The following is a 14,344-nucleotide window of genomic DNA, read 5'->3' on the forward strand; positions in this document are numbered from 1 at the left end:
TGTTGATAACAAATGCATTATTCATTGAATTAATTAATGAAATAAAATGCAACTTATCTTGCAAAGAAAGGTTTATAACTGAAGTTGCACATCAGGGATTGAACCTCCATCAACAAAAGGAAATTGTCCCCCCACAACTGTCCTTGATCAATTTCTTACCTCTCTGACATCATCTATGTTAATCTGTCACAAACAATAAGAATCGAAAGTTTCACTATTATTTCTACTTGCTAGATCAAGGAGTATTTGTCCATTGCTCTAGTGCTCTACCAGCCTTTACCAACTTCTTCTCCAAAGAAAACTTCTGGAAGTGAATTCTTTTACATTCTGTTCCTGTTACAACACTGACTAAATGATCCCATGGTAGTGGAGGCGGGGTAGTTTGACAGTGGTGGAACAATCTTATCTAGATCATTGATGGGCATGTGCCAGGTGTTTGGAAGGGAGCAAAAATGAGGCAGATGATGAGGAGGAGGGGGGGGGAGGAACATTTTTATACCACACAATAACAAAAATTACCTGGATAGTTTAATTGCATTCTGCATTAGAAAAAATGACCCCTGATACAAAATTGCCAGAAAAGAATGATTCTTCCAATGAAAGAGCATAATGTGATTTAATGTGTGCCCCCAGAGGTTATGTTCAGCCTAAAAATGGATCCTGAGTTTCAGCTGAGGGCTTTTTAAAATATTAAAATCTTTAAAATCTTGGACCTAGTAGTTTGGAGTCCAAAAGTATCCCAGTGCCTCTGCGTGTGTCTCAAAGGAATGGGATGGTTGTCCATGATGAGGATCCAAGCGCTTATTCTGATTTGCCACAAGATACTTGAGGAGCGAACCTGTTTGTGCCTTCAGCAAATTCAGAGCCCTGCCATCAGAAAGGCAAGGACTACAGAAGTCCTGGTGAAAGTCCAAAAGAAGTTTGTGAAGATGGACCCAATTCTCAAAGGTCAGGCATCTTCCTTCACTATCAAAGTGGCAGACCAAGGGCAACCTTTGGCTAATTCACTCAGGGTCATAGGATGGCAACTTGAACAGAAAATAAACCTTTGCAGAAGAGGAAGGGATAAACTCTGACTAGAAATGTACAATTTACCTTTGCAGAATAGGAAGGGATAAACTAGAAAGGTACTTCAACCCAAACAGTTTTGACACAGCATGTTGTATATCCTTGTTTCTCATGCTATAAATTACTGGATTCATCAAAGGTGGGACTATGGTATATCCCATGGTAAGTGCCAGATCCATAGGAGAGGGAGAATTGGAGGTGGGCACAAGATAAGCAAAGCATCCTGTAAATACAAGTATGGAGAAAACAAAGAGATGGGGGAGGCAAGTTGAAAAGGCTTTTTGCCTTCCCTGCACAGAGGGGATCCTCAGCACTGCAGTGAAGATGTGCACATAAGACACTACAATGAAAATGAAGCAGCCTAACCCAACTATAGCACTTAAGAAAACAACACAAATTTCAATCAGGTACAAGTCAGAACAGGCAAGCTTCAGTAACTGTGGGATCTCACAGAAGAATTGATTGACAATGTTGGAGCGAAAGGGGGGTGCAAAGGTGCCTCCAGCATGTAACATACCATAGAAAAAGCTGCTGCTCCATACACTAGTAACCATTTGAATGCAAGCTTTCTTATTCATCAGCATCCCATATTGTAATGGATTGCAGATGGCAACATACCGATCGTAGGCCATCACTGTGAGAAGAGAGAAATCAGATGCTAAAAAGAAGAGGAATAGAAAGACCTGAGCCACACATCCCCAATAGGAAATACGCCTGGTGTTTAAGAGAGAATTGGTCATAGATTTGGGCATAATGACTGAAAGTTGGCCAACATCCTGTATGGCCAAGTTCATCAGGAAGAAGTACATGGGGGTGTGCAGGTGGTGATCAAAAGCTACTGCAGAGATTATGAGAAGGTTCGCTGTTACAGCTGCCAGGTACAGTAGCAGGAACATGATGAAGTGGAGCATCTGCAGCTCACGAGCGTGTGAAAATTCCATAAGAAGAAACTCTGCCCAAGAAGACTGATTAATTGGACGTTCCTCCACAGGAAGAATCATGCCTGTGGAAGGAAGCAGAGAAGCAGCTGTAAACCTGTAGTCTTCCTTGCAACAAGTTAGAATTTAAGTCTAAGTTTAAGCCTAGATTGGGATGATATTGCAGTATTGCTTTTGGAAGGTGCTGGTGAGATGTAACAAGTAGAGCTTCACTACCTGCAATTTTTACTTTATGTATATATTGGGATGACTATGTAGCAGCTGCAGTATTGTTTTTGGAAGATGCTGGTGATGATATGTGGAGATTCATAACTGTGTTTGGATGACATTGGGACAATTAAAGCTTGGAATCTGAATTAAGCCCAGTATGTCCATTCCCTCCTCACCCATTCCTTGCTTAAGTTTCCAAATGAGTAACTGGGGCCCAAGAGTGTCATTCCAAATGAGTAACCAATTCTCCATTGCTTCATCCATTTCATAACATATTATATTAACAGTGATCAGAATCCAGGATGTTAGCCAAAATAGTCAGGAAGTTGCTTTTTATGTTTTCTTCTGTGGATGCCCTATCTCTCTGCAGGCTCCTCTCCCATTTCCTTCCCTTTTGCAGCACTGATGCCAGTTACATAGTTCTGACAGGAAACTGGGCATGGAGGAGTGACATTTTTCATGCATGCTATGGACAGAAATGCAGGAAATCCAGAATCATGAGGGAAGTCCTCCCCACTCACCGTATTTCCAAGTGGGATTGAGCTCCTATCAGGAGTGCGGTTGATGTCTCATATCCCTGTCCAATGACCAGATGATTGGAGGGAAGAAGTGGGATCGTCTCAGTACACAGAAGCTGGAGATTTAACCATCCCTATCTTTGGGTGGCACTGGGTGATGCAGGTGCCAGCCAAATCCACACAGAACTTACTTTAACAAGGAAGCAAGCCAAGCCAAGAAGAAGACTGGGAACACTTGCAGAATGAAGGTCACAAAACCAAAGGTTGCATGGCACAGAAGGTGGATTGCTTCCTGAGTGTTTGCAGGAACATTTAGTGTACTCACCAGGATGCTCACAGTGTGCTCATTCATGGCAACAAGAATCAGGGCTACAGTCCAGGGATCTGAGTCCAGGGAATCTGACAGATTCCCATCCCCAGGCAGATTCCACACACAACCCTGCACAATCTCATTATACATCTAACATCCTGATCATGCAGGCTGGAAGGCAGATGAGCACCACAGGAACAATTTGGACACATCCAGTACATTAGTCCATCATTCCAGAGAATATTTGCCAGTAATAGGTGACTTCCTCCCAGTGATACTTAGTGCATCAGAACACTTTTGTAATAACCCCATTCCTGAAGTCTCTCCTTTGCATCTGGCATTGCTATCAGCTGTTGTCAGAGGAAAAACGAGTCCAGTTTGGGATTTCCATCTCAAGAAAAATATTTCTGGACATAAAACAAGCAGGGGAAGAGGGAAAGGTACTTTCTATAGCACCTGTGCTTGTTCCAGGTATTGGCACACCACAGACTCCTACCAAGGGCTCCTCTACCCTCCAGTATATCACCAGAAATGCAAGGGGCTTGAGCAGGGCTGGGCAATACACTGACCCTGCTCTGGATGCCCTGTCTCCTGGAGCCCTCTGCAGACCCCCCCCCCATTTACTTCCCCTTTGCACTGCTGAAGCCAGTTCTGTAGTTCTGACAGGAAACTGAGCATGAAGGAGTGACCCTTTTCATGCATGGTTTTTCCAGAATGTAGGGAAACCAGAACCACGAGGAGAGTCCTCCCTGCTCACCCTACTTCCGAGTGAGATTGAGCTCCTATTTGGAGTGTGGCTGATAGCTCATACCCCTGCCCCAGGACCAGATGATTGGAGGGAGAGGAGGGATAGTCTCAGCACAGAGATGCTGGAGATTTAACCTTCCCTATCTCTGGATGACACTGGGTGATGTAGGTGCCTGTCAAATCCACATAAGAGTTAATTTAAAGTAGGGTAGCAATGATTCTGGCTCTCTTCTGTTGATCAGAATTCTTGTGCTCGACCCTGGCTTAGGAAGCAAGCCAAGCCAAGCCAAGAAGAAGTCTGCGAACACTTGCAGAATGAAGGTTGCACAACCAAAGGCTGAAGGTCAGAGAAGATAGTTTGCTTCCGGACGAGTGTTTGCATGGACGTTCAGTGCACTCACCAAGTTGCTCACAGTGTGCTCACTCATGGCAGGGCTGAAGTCCAGGGATCTGAGCCCAGGGTATCTGACTGATTCCCATCTCCAAGCAAATTCCTCACACATCCCTGCTGTGAAGCACAATCTCATAATACATATAACGTCCCAATCATGCAGGCTGGAAGGCAGATAAGCACCACAGGAACAATTTAGAGACATCCAGTACATTAGTCCATCATTCCAGAGAATATCTGCCAGTGATAGGTGACTTCCTCCCACTGATAAGTATTGCATAAGAAGAAATTTGTCTTTCCTCAATATTCTTTCAGATGTTGTACCTGCAAATTAATCGCTACATTTTCTCTAAATTTCATATATTTATATGCAAATACTGAAAATATTCACTATGCAAACAGGCATATAAATTGCCCTGCTCTGCTCTGTTATCCAACATAGAATTGGGGGGTGGGAGGTGGAACTGACCTTCTGCAAGAGAGAAAACAGGGCAGAATCCTACTTCCCTTCTTGAGAACTATTGAGAAAATGATAAGGAAAATTCAGTAACTTACTGCTTTTCCCCTCAGACTTCTCTCCTGTGCACTTTCTTTTCCAGGGAAGAGAGATGACTGGCTGAGTGTGCCCAGACCCTGATGCTATTTGGGTATGGAATATCAGTATGAATTTGTCAAGGCAGGGAGGAGACTGTTTAATAATGCCACCAGGGATTTTCTCTCACATGAATTCTGCAAACTTAAGCAGTTCTGGCATACAGGAAGCAAATTCACTCCTTTTCCTGCCCTTTTGCTAATATGGTTAGGAAAGACCAGAATTGTTTGTGCACACAAGAAGGATGCAAAAGAGAGAGAGTTAATCTCACATGCTATTTCAAATGCATTTATTTACAGATTTTGAAACTATACAAGTTTTTTATTTCCAATTTCTTTCCCTTCACATTGCCTTTGCACATGTGAAGGGTGCATTCTTTAAGTAAATGAGGAAAAGGAAGAAAATATGAGAGCTATGTGTGTATGTGCCTTACTGATTTGATAATTTTACCTCTAATCTCATGCCAGAAAATATCAGAAAAAAATTTGCTGAGGTATAAAAGCTCCACTAGGATGTAATTTTATCATACCAATGTCACTTTCACTTCATTTCTTTCTTTTCACATTCCTTGAGTGAAAAGATCTCAACTGGTTGATGATTTGGGTGGAGGTGGGGATTTTTCATCACGGCTACTTATTAATTTTGACTCAATAAGTTATTCTCCACATTTAGGCTCAGGGAATGTTTTTGCACTACCTGGGGCATGGATGGGGGTCAGTGGCAGAATGGTGTACCTATTCCCCATTACTGGCTTTGGTTTTTGGTTTGGGATCTTTTTTGGCTTGTTTTTGGGTTTGTCTTTGTCTTTGTTTGCTTTCTTTTTGTTTGTTTTGTTCAGTGGATTAGTCCCATGTATTCTATGAATCTGAAGATAGCATGCAATTGAAACTGCATGTCAGTGCATGCAGTTTCAGTTTCAGTGCAGAGAGCATGGGACTGGGACTCAGACGATCTGGGTTCTAGTCCCCGCTCGGCCATGGAGCCAGCTGGGTGACTTTGGGCCAGTCACAGACTCTCAGCCCAACCTACCTCACAGGTTGTTGTTGTGGGATAAGATGGAGGAGGAGAATGATGTAAGCTGCCTTGAGCCCTTTGTAGGAAAAAGGCAGGATATAAATCGATAAATAAATAAATAGACTAATATTCCATGTTACAGGTTCCCAATTGACAGCCAATTCCATCCACAGACAATGATAGACTGTATATCAAAACCAGTGCTTAGATATACCCTAATGGTGTTCGGGGTTTGAATTGCCCAGTTCTTTCATAAATGATAACAGGGTGCAGTCTCTCATCAAAGAAATTGCTCAAATGCACCCAGAAGTAGCAAAACATGTGGGCCAGAAAGTCATAGTCAGAAAATGCTCACTGGCAAGCATCCTGCACTGCACACAGGTGGAAACCTTGTCAGAATAACGGCATAGTTAGCCCGCCAATCTGTTTAGCAGATGCCAGAAATGGAAGGGAACCTATGCATTGGTTGAAGTACTTCCATCAATCTCATTTAAAGAGTGGGAAAGGAAACCTCCAGCTTCTTTAGATTCCAGCAGTAGGCAACCTGCAGTTCCAGAGGTGGAAACTTCATGTGTCACTCAGAAGCCCAATTCTGTACGTGCCCGTGAGCACAGCAGCCAAGTTCAGGATGGACATGCTTTGGGCTGCCACTGTAATTGTGCCTCATCAGTCATCCCCAAGAAGGCTAAGACAGACTTGGGAGCAGGCCTCTGTGGAATGTTCAAAGAGACTAACAGAGTTTCCTCCCTAAAGCCACAAGACAGATATTTACTCATAAGAATGCAATTTTGGTGTAGTTCTTGTTCATTTCACATAGGCTTCCATGAAATTTTACATAAGCTTTCAGAAAGCCAGTGTGGTGTAGTGGTTAAAAGCATGGGACTGGGACTCAGACAATCTGGGTTCTAGTCCCCGCTCAGCCATGGAGCCAACTGGGTGACTTTGGGCCAGTCACAGATTCTCAGCCCAACCTACCTCATAGGATTGTTGTTGTGGGGATAAGATGGAGGAGGAGAATGATATAAGCTGCCTTGAGCACTTTGTAGGAAAAAGGCAGGATATAAAGCACAATATAAATAAATAAATGGTTCCTCTCTCAGTTCTGTGGCCCGTTCTGCAATGGCAGTAGTATGACGGAGATCAAAATTACAATGAGAGCAAGGAAGAGACATACTTACTACTTCCAAAAGTTTGTATGTCCTGCATAACCATTTGCCTTATCTGTGTTGGTAGATAAATGATAAGACTTGTTTTCCTAAAGGGAGCACAAATTAAATAAACAACATAATGGAGAGCTATTTTGCCCTAATCTCAGCCCTTACATGTAGATCCCAAGTTTGCACATGTTTGCATTCTCTCTCTCTCTCTCTCTCTCTCCAGCCCCCAGTTTTCCCCCCCTCATTTTGCAGTATGGGAAACTAGTGATATACTAAACAGAATTTTCTTTGCTTGTTTTGCTTTGCTTTTTCCAGGATTCCAAAAGTAACAATAAGTCCTGGTTGTGTGCAGGGGACAGGTGTGTATACATAAGAAAACAGTACTGTTCAAAAGAAGAACTACTTCAATTTAAAACTCAATCGTTTTGACAATGCAAGCTTTATCTCTTTGTTCCTCAAGCTGTAGATTATGGGATTCATCAGGGGTGGGACCATCATATACACCATAGTAAAGGCAAACTCCAGACCTGAAGCAGAATTAGAAGGGGGCTTGATATAAGCAAAATATCCTGTGATTATAAATATGGAGAAAACAATGAGGTGGGGAAGGCATGTTGAGAAAGCTTTCTTCTTTCCCTGCACAGAGGGGATTTTCATCACTGCACTGAAGATGTGGACATAAGTCACAACAATGAAAATAAAGCAGCCAAATCCAATAAAAGTGCTGAGGATAATAAAACCAATTTCAAGCAAGTACAGGTCAGAGCAGGCAAGCCTAAGTAATGCTGGGATTTCACAGAAAAACTGATCGATGACGTTGGAGCAAAGGGGTGCTGCAAAGGTACCTGTGGTATGCAGCACTCCATAGACAAATCCAGTGATCCATACAGCAGTAACCATTTGAATGCAGGCCTGCTTGTTCATCAGCTTCTCATATTGTAATGGACTGCAAATGGCAACATACCGATCGTACGCCATGACGGTGATGAGAGAGAAATCACACGCTGCAAAGAAGACAAGCAGAAGCACTTGAGCCACACACCCAGAGTAGGAAATGTGCCTGCGGTTCATGAGGGAATTGGCCATTGCTTTGGGGAAAACAACGGACACTTGTCCCACATCCTGGATGGCCAAATTCATCACAAAGAAGTACATGGGGGTGTATAAGTGCTGGTCAGAGGCAACCGCACAGACGATGAGAAGATTCCCTGTAACTGTTGCCAGGTAAAACACCAGGAATCCGATGAAGTGCAGAATCTGCAGCTCACGAACTGTTGAGAATTCCAAAAGGAGAAATCCTGATGGTGAGGATGCATTAAATAGATCCTGGTGTTTAAGTGTCATGGTGCCTATAGAAAGAAGCAAAAAGACAGCGGTATGAATGTGGGTTTAAATAATATCAACTGTAGCTGTTGCACTTAAAATAGTAATTTTATGCTGAACGTTTTATCATTAGTAGTAGTAGTAATAGTAGAAGTGTTGTGCCTAGATACAGGTAAGAAGGTTTTCATTTTTTTTCCTTTTCCTTTTTAATAGTATCATTTTGTGCCGTTTAATCATGCATAATTTGTGATTTGAAATTTTCTTGGGAGTAGACAGGTAAAAGTAGTTTTATTCCTTAGTGCACTGGCAATACTTATTTTAAATATTAGAAGAGAACTTACATTTCCAATAGAAAATATAATTACTCTCCTCTTCTATTTATTTAAGAACACACACTGGACAAATTCAGAGGGGCAGGATCTATATCGAGTAACCCTGCCTACCACTGGAAAAATACCCTATCTTTGAACCTCCCCTGATAAATGACTGGATATTTGTGTGAAAGTTACCTCCGCACATGCGGATGTACTTTGGATTGAACCCTACATGCGCTAAGAGGCACTCATGGGGCTGCATCTCTCCTACAAGATCAGTGCAGGACAAACTCTTTCTTATCGAAATCCAAGGGGTGTTAATCAAGAGAGATGGGCACCACACATCCTGGTGGTGGGCAGGGAAACCCTTTGTGGCCATCAGAACCACTCTGTGTAGCCATTGGAGAGGTTGGAGTGAACTCCTTTTTGATAAATATCTTCTTGGAATGGTTGAAGATGGCAGAAGGGCTTCAAATACATTCTGGGGAGATTTTTGCCCCACAAGGTGCGAGAATGTTTTCTCCTTCCAGTGACAGTATGTGGACAAAACGGATACCTCCAATGGGGTAAGATATCAGACATTTTTCTCACCTATGTTTTCATGGTGAACAATTACAAGAGAGAGAGAGAGAGAGAGAGAGAGAGAGAGAGAGAGAGAGAGAGAAAGAAAGAAAGAAAGAAAGAAAGAAAGAAAGAAAGAAAGAAAGAAAGAGGGCCTCTTCTGGACTTCTACACAGGCATATAGGCTTGAGCAAAATTTCCTTCATTAATATGCTGGAAATCATAGGCATGTAATCTGGTTGCATGATCAAATAAATAAATTCTAGTTTCCTATATTCAACAAGAGAAAGAGTTTATGGAGACAGGGAAATGGATGTACATAGGCGATATGGGACTCTTGTGGTTCACACATTAAAGGACAGTAAAGGATCTAAAAGGTAAAGGCACTGAAGTATAATTATCACCTGTGACAGGAACAGAAAAGAAGCAATGGAGTGAGAAAGACAAACTCTTAAATTCCATCTGAGATAAATACTATCCTGGTTCAAAAGATACTATAAATTTTCAGACTCAGACTGGGGATACACTAAGTTATTCAGTACTGTGAAATCAAAACATCTGAATAATAATAGTATTCATCCATCATTTCAGAGAACATTTAGCAAAACACTCATCCACCCTGCAGCCATGAGAAATTTTATCAGTCTTATCAATACTCATAATGCTTCCCAAAAAAATGTTCTTTTAAATAAGGCAGATGTCTTACCATTAATCAACAACTGCAGATTAAAGCCTAATTTAACATCTGGTTTTAATGGCAGCTGTCGATGCTGGCTGTGGTTGTCTGTTGGAGATCAGTCACCAGATTGACCATTGCATGTTTGCATGAACATTTCAGGAAACCATTCCAGCATCTGAAGAAACAGCTCATGTGGACAAAATGATTAGGTTCATCAGCAGAGAAAGGAATACAACAAACAATGACTATCTATGGAGGAAAAAATGGGTTAGGAATAAAGGGAGGCTAGGTAGGTATCTTCATAGGTTACATTGTGAGAAAATTGGAGCAAGGACTGAATTAGAACATGTTCCATAGTCTACTAGCTTCTTACCCTACTCTCCTTCTCCTCCTCCTCCGTCTTAATATACCCTTCCTCAGCTTTCTCTCAAATTAAAATGTACCTTCTCATCCAGAGCTGTTAGAAGAATCTGTATTGGTGCGGATAACCACACCCCTCTATATATGTCCTCAGGCAATTATCATCCCAGAAAGAATTCATCAAGATTGTGGCTGGGAATTCATTAATACCACTTCGGTGTACTTGGAGATTTGCTATCATGGGAAACCAACACTGCTTAGCAAGTGAGGCATTCAAGTGAGGCATTCAAAAAGTACATTAATTAAGCTTGCCCATTTACTAATATGATTACACAACAATGGAACTGCTTTGACAAATAAGAATGACAGAAATTGAAGAAAGCTGATTGCCTTCCTTGTGCATTATGATGCACTTACACACATTCTTTTGCGCACCCAAACCTATAGTTACAATAGTAAGAGTGAGCAACAGCTTGTGTTATTATGGAGCTACATTTTGCCTGTGCTATGTAACTGTAGGTCAGAATGTCCCCTATGTGCATTCTGTTTATTTGTTGGATTTTTATGCCACTGCATTAGCCAATATGGGTCCCTGGGTGGAAGGGAGCTGTTTTCAATAGACACCTCATTCCCCTTTGCCAAAGGACCCACCCACGGCTATGAGACAGAAGATATTGCAGCAAGTTAAAATGTAAATGCCTACCACTTTGAGGCCAGCCATTGTGCTTCAATTCCTTGGTGTTAACATCTGACAATTTCAAATTTCCCCTTAACTTAAGATTACACTAAAACCTTCGCCAAGAACTGTTTTCTCACAGAAACCAAATATTGGGTTAAAGTAGAGAGTCCAATGAGCAAGTCCACTCAGCACTTAGAGTTCAGGGCTGCTATGAAACTGCCTTGGGATTGCAGGGGCCAGTCAGGCAGGGAAGCACTGATCTTCAAGCCTGGGCTGCTCAGTGCCCCATATGCACACATTCCTGACAGGCAGAAGCCCACCTGGCATCTGAGTAGCCAAGATTTGCTAGTCAGGTTAGCTGTGTGTTGGGTGGAGGCATTTGCATGTCAGTTCACATGCATAGGAGTTCAACTGCTTGGTACAGTGATTCCTCCTACCTCCGACACATAGCTTGGTTTGTAGCTATATAAAATGCACACCCGCATAAATTGAGTTGGGTTCATTACACTTTCCTTGAAAATGGTGAAGATATATAATTATCCTTCCCTGCTTTCACTGTAATGTCATCCTAACTCTGAGAACTGATGAGACTAACACAAGCGAACACAGTGAAATTTAGGCTGCATGCACATTTCAACTACTTGCGTACTATGCATGCTATGGGACTCTTGGTTTGTGATGGGGGTAATGCAAACTGGGACCTGGAAAAACTCATGGGTTTTAGGGGGAGAAGTGGGCTTATTTTATTTATTTATTTTATTAAAACATTTTTATGCCGCCCCATTCGCCTTGGAGGAAGTGCTTCTGTTTCAGGGCTAAAGCAGAAGCTGCTCTCACTCCGATTCAAACTGCTCAAACTGTATGCATTTTGGCTGGGACACCATCATAGCAGCATAGAAAAGTAAGCTTCATTTCACCCCTGGCCTGGAGGATTTAGAAGAGGTATTCTCTGCTACCCCCAAGCTACTCCTAGGCAGAGAAAACTGTTCTGCTCTTGGCATCCCAGAATCTGGCCTGTGGAATCTCCTTCTTTTACCTTTTAGATGTCATGTGTGTTCAGACCAAGGTTGCCTCATCCAAGCCAGATCATTGTTACTCCAAGTGCTGCATGGTAGACCAGGAGAGCGGAAAAAAACAATTTTCTCCGCATGGAATCAGGGACTCCCACCCTCAATATTTACACGGCAACAGATGCACTGTCATGACAGATTTGAAAAAAAAGGAAAAAGGGGGTGGTGGGGCTCCTTTCATTTTATTTCATTTTATAAGAAAGAATATTCAAATTACAAGGTCACAGCTTAAAAAAAGGGAAAACAATGGTGGTGGAGAATCTTTTATTTCGTTTTTATAAGAAAGACTCTTCAAATTGTTCTACAGCATATGACAAAACAATAAAAATGGCATCCAAGAGATGACGTGGATCAACTCAGTTAATAAACCCATCTCAATCATAAGCAACAACTGGACCAGCATAAGAAATGGAACAAGAATAAGGACATTAAAAACCAGAGGCCTGCTGGAAAAAGAATGTTCTGCACCCAGTCCAAAAAGACAGATCGAAGGTTGGGGAATAAAGGTATGTTGGGAAAATGTTTCAGGTCACAAAAATGCTACAGAAGAAAGCCTGGTCCTTGCTCAACTGGATGTGGACATCATGCAGTATGAATCAGAACCAGCTCAGAAGGTCATGAATGACAGGGTGAAATGAGGACCTTGCTCCCTCCCTCCTTCTCCATCCCAGAAGTGAGAGATCCAGAGAACCCTGTGACCACTGGCACATCCTCCCAGGGATCATAGGATTTCAGCCTGGTTATGTTTATATGCAAAATTCATCTTTGCAGAACAAGAACAGAGAAGTTGGGTCTAAAGCAGTGCCTCAAGCACAACTGCTTGGCCAGAGCATGTTTCATCTCCTTGTTTCTCATGCTGTAGATTACTGGGTTCATCAATGGGGGGACCATGGAATATATCATTGTAAATGCTAAATCCAGAAATGAAGCAGAGTCTGAGGTGGGCTTGAGGTAAGCAAAATATACACTGAATGCATATAGGGAGAAAACTCCGAGGTGTGGGAGGCAGGTTGAGAAAGCCTTTTGGCGTCCCTGCACTGAGGGGATTCTCAGCACTGCAGTGAAGATGTACACATAGGTCACAACTATGAAAATAAAGCAGCCTAACCCAATGCTGGAACTTGCAAGGAGAACCCATACTTCAGCTAAATGGAAGTCAGAGCAGGCAAGCTTCAGCAAGGCTGGGATTTCGCAGAAAAACTGATTGATGTCATTGGAGCAAAAGGGGGTTGCAAAGGTGCCTCCAGTGTGCAGCACCCCATAGAAGAAGCTGCTGACCCATACAGCAGAAACCATTTGGATGCAGGACTGCTTATTCATCAGCATCTCATAGTGCAGTGGATCACAAATGGCCACATACCGATCATACGCCATGACAGTGAGCAGAAACAAATCAGAGGACATTAAAAAGATGAAAAAGAGGACTTGAGCCACACACCCAGCATAGGAAATGTATCGGCAGTTCATGAGGGAATTGGCCATGGCTTTGGGGAAAACAATGGACACTTGTCCCACATCCTGCATGGCCAAGTTCATGAGAAAGAAGTACATGGGGGTGTGCAGATGGTGGTCAAATGCAATTGCAGAGATGATGAGAAGGTTTCCTGCAATGGCTGCCAGATAAAAGACAAGGAATCCAATGAAAAATAGAATCTGTAGTTCCTGAACTTCTGAGAATTCCAGGAGGAAAAATCCAGACAAGGAGGAATCATTGACTAGTTCTTGTTCCTTATGAAGCATCTTACCTTCAAAAGCAAGCAAATGTACTGTGTTAGGAGAAAGAGGGCTTCATATTGTATGAATTTCAGCAGAATACTTTAAATATTGTTTGTAAACTGACAGTACAAGTATGATTAGTATCCCTAGTACTATTTGTTTATTGTTCTGATATTAGTACTATTTGTTTATTGTTCAGCCTGAATCTTTCTCTTCTTTTTTGACAATCTGATCATTGTAGTTTACTTATGTTGAATTTGTGAGGCTGGAGGGGTAAGGAAAAAACAGTTCTATTTCTGTTTTATTTTTCAGTGATCTTGCAAATATTAATTTAAACTTTAGAAGGTACCTTACCATTCACAGAATCAGAGGCATTTTCCACAACCTAATTCTCCCTCCCTCCCTCCCTCCCTCCCTCCCTCCCTCACTCTTTCATTCTGTCTTTAGGAGGTTTCACTACACACATGAGGGAGTGTCATGAACTCTGTGGGCTTGCTCTGCCCACCACAAGAACCACAAGTGTGCTCCAACCTCTCCAGCTGGACTTTGCCAGATAGTGGTCTCTGGACATGTAGAAGTATTTGCACTGGGCTCTGACACATGACATAAAACTTTGATTGGGCCAGTGACCTCCATGAGTATTAGGTCCTCATATGTGCCTTATGCATAATGCATGGCAAATGTTTCCTTATGTGTG

The 14,344-nt window shown here is 42.3% G+C and overlaps 3 protein-coding genes across 3 annotated transcripts; all 3 read right to left on the bottom strand.

Moving 5' to 3' along the window:
• Positions 1–1,091: 1,091 nt before the first annotated feature.
• LOC123020175 (olfactory receptor 14I1-like) lies at positions 1,092–2,069 on the bottom strand. The gene has a single exon (XM_044423603.1). It carries the CDS (start codon positions 2,067–2,069, stop codon positions 1,092–1,094), a length of 978 nt encoding a protein of 325 aa, XP_044279538.1.
• A 5,275-nt stretch (positions 2,070–7,344) lies between these two features.
• LOC123020176 (olfactory receptor 14A16-like) lies at positions 7,345–8,289 on the bottom strand. Its single transcript, XM_044423604.1, has one exon. It carries the CDS (start codon positions 8,287–8,289, stop codon positions 7,345–7,347), a length of 945 nt encoding a protein of 314 aa, XP_044279539.1.
• Positions 8,290–12,690: 4,401 nt separating this feature from the next.
• On the bottom strand, positions 12,691–13,671 carry LOC123020177 (olfactory receptor 14J1-like). The gene has a single exon (XM_044423605.1). It carries the CDS (start codon positions 13,669–13,671, stop codon positions 12,691–12,693), a length of 981 nt encoding a protein of 326 aa, XP_044279540.1.
• Between the last annotated feature and the right edge of the window lie 673 nt (positions 13,672–14,344).

Source organism: Varanus komodoensis, unplaced genomic scaffold (genome assembly GCF_004798865.1).
Source record: "Varanus komodoensis strain SLA01 unplaced genomic scaffold, ASM479886v1 scaffold142, whole genome shotgun sequence".
In the NCBI taxonomy this organism is placed as follows: domain Eukaryota; kingdom Metazoa; phylum Chordata; class Lepidosauria; order Squamata; family Varanidae; genus Varanus; species Varanus komodoensis.

Coding starts and splice junctions, on each gene's coding strand:
- LOC123020175 (XM_044423603.1), bottom strand. CDS start 2,069: ATGATTCTTCCTGTGGAGGAACGTCCAATTAATCAGTCTTCTTGGGCA.
- LOC123020176 (XM_044423604.1), bottom strand. CDS start 8,289: ATGACACTTAAACACCAGGATCTATTTAATGCATCCTCACCATCAGGA.
- LOC123020177 (XM_044423605.1), bottom strand. CDS start 13,671: ATGCTTCATAAGGAACAAGAACTAGTCAATGATTCCTCCTTGTCTGGA.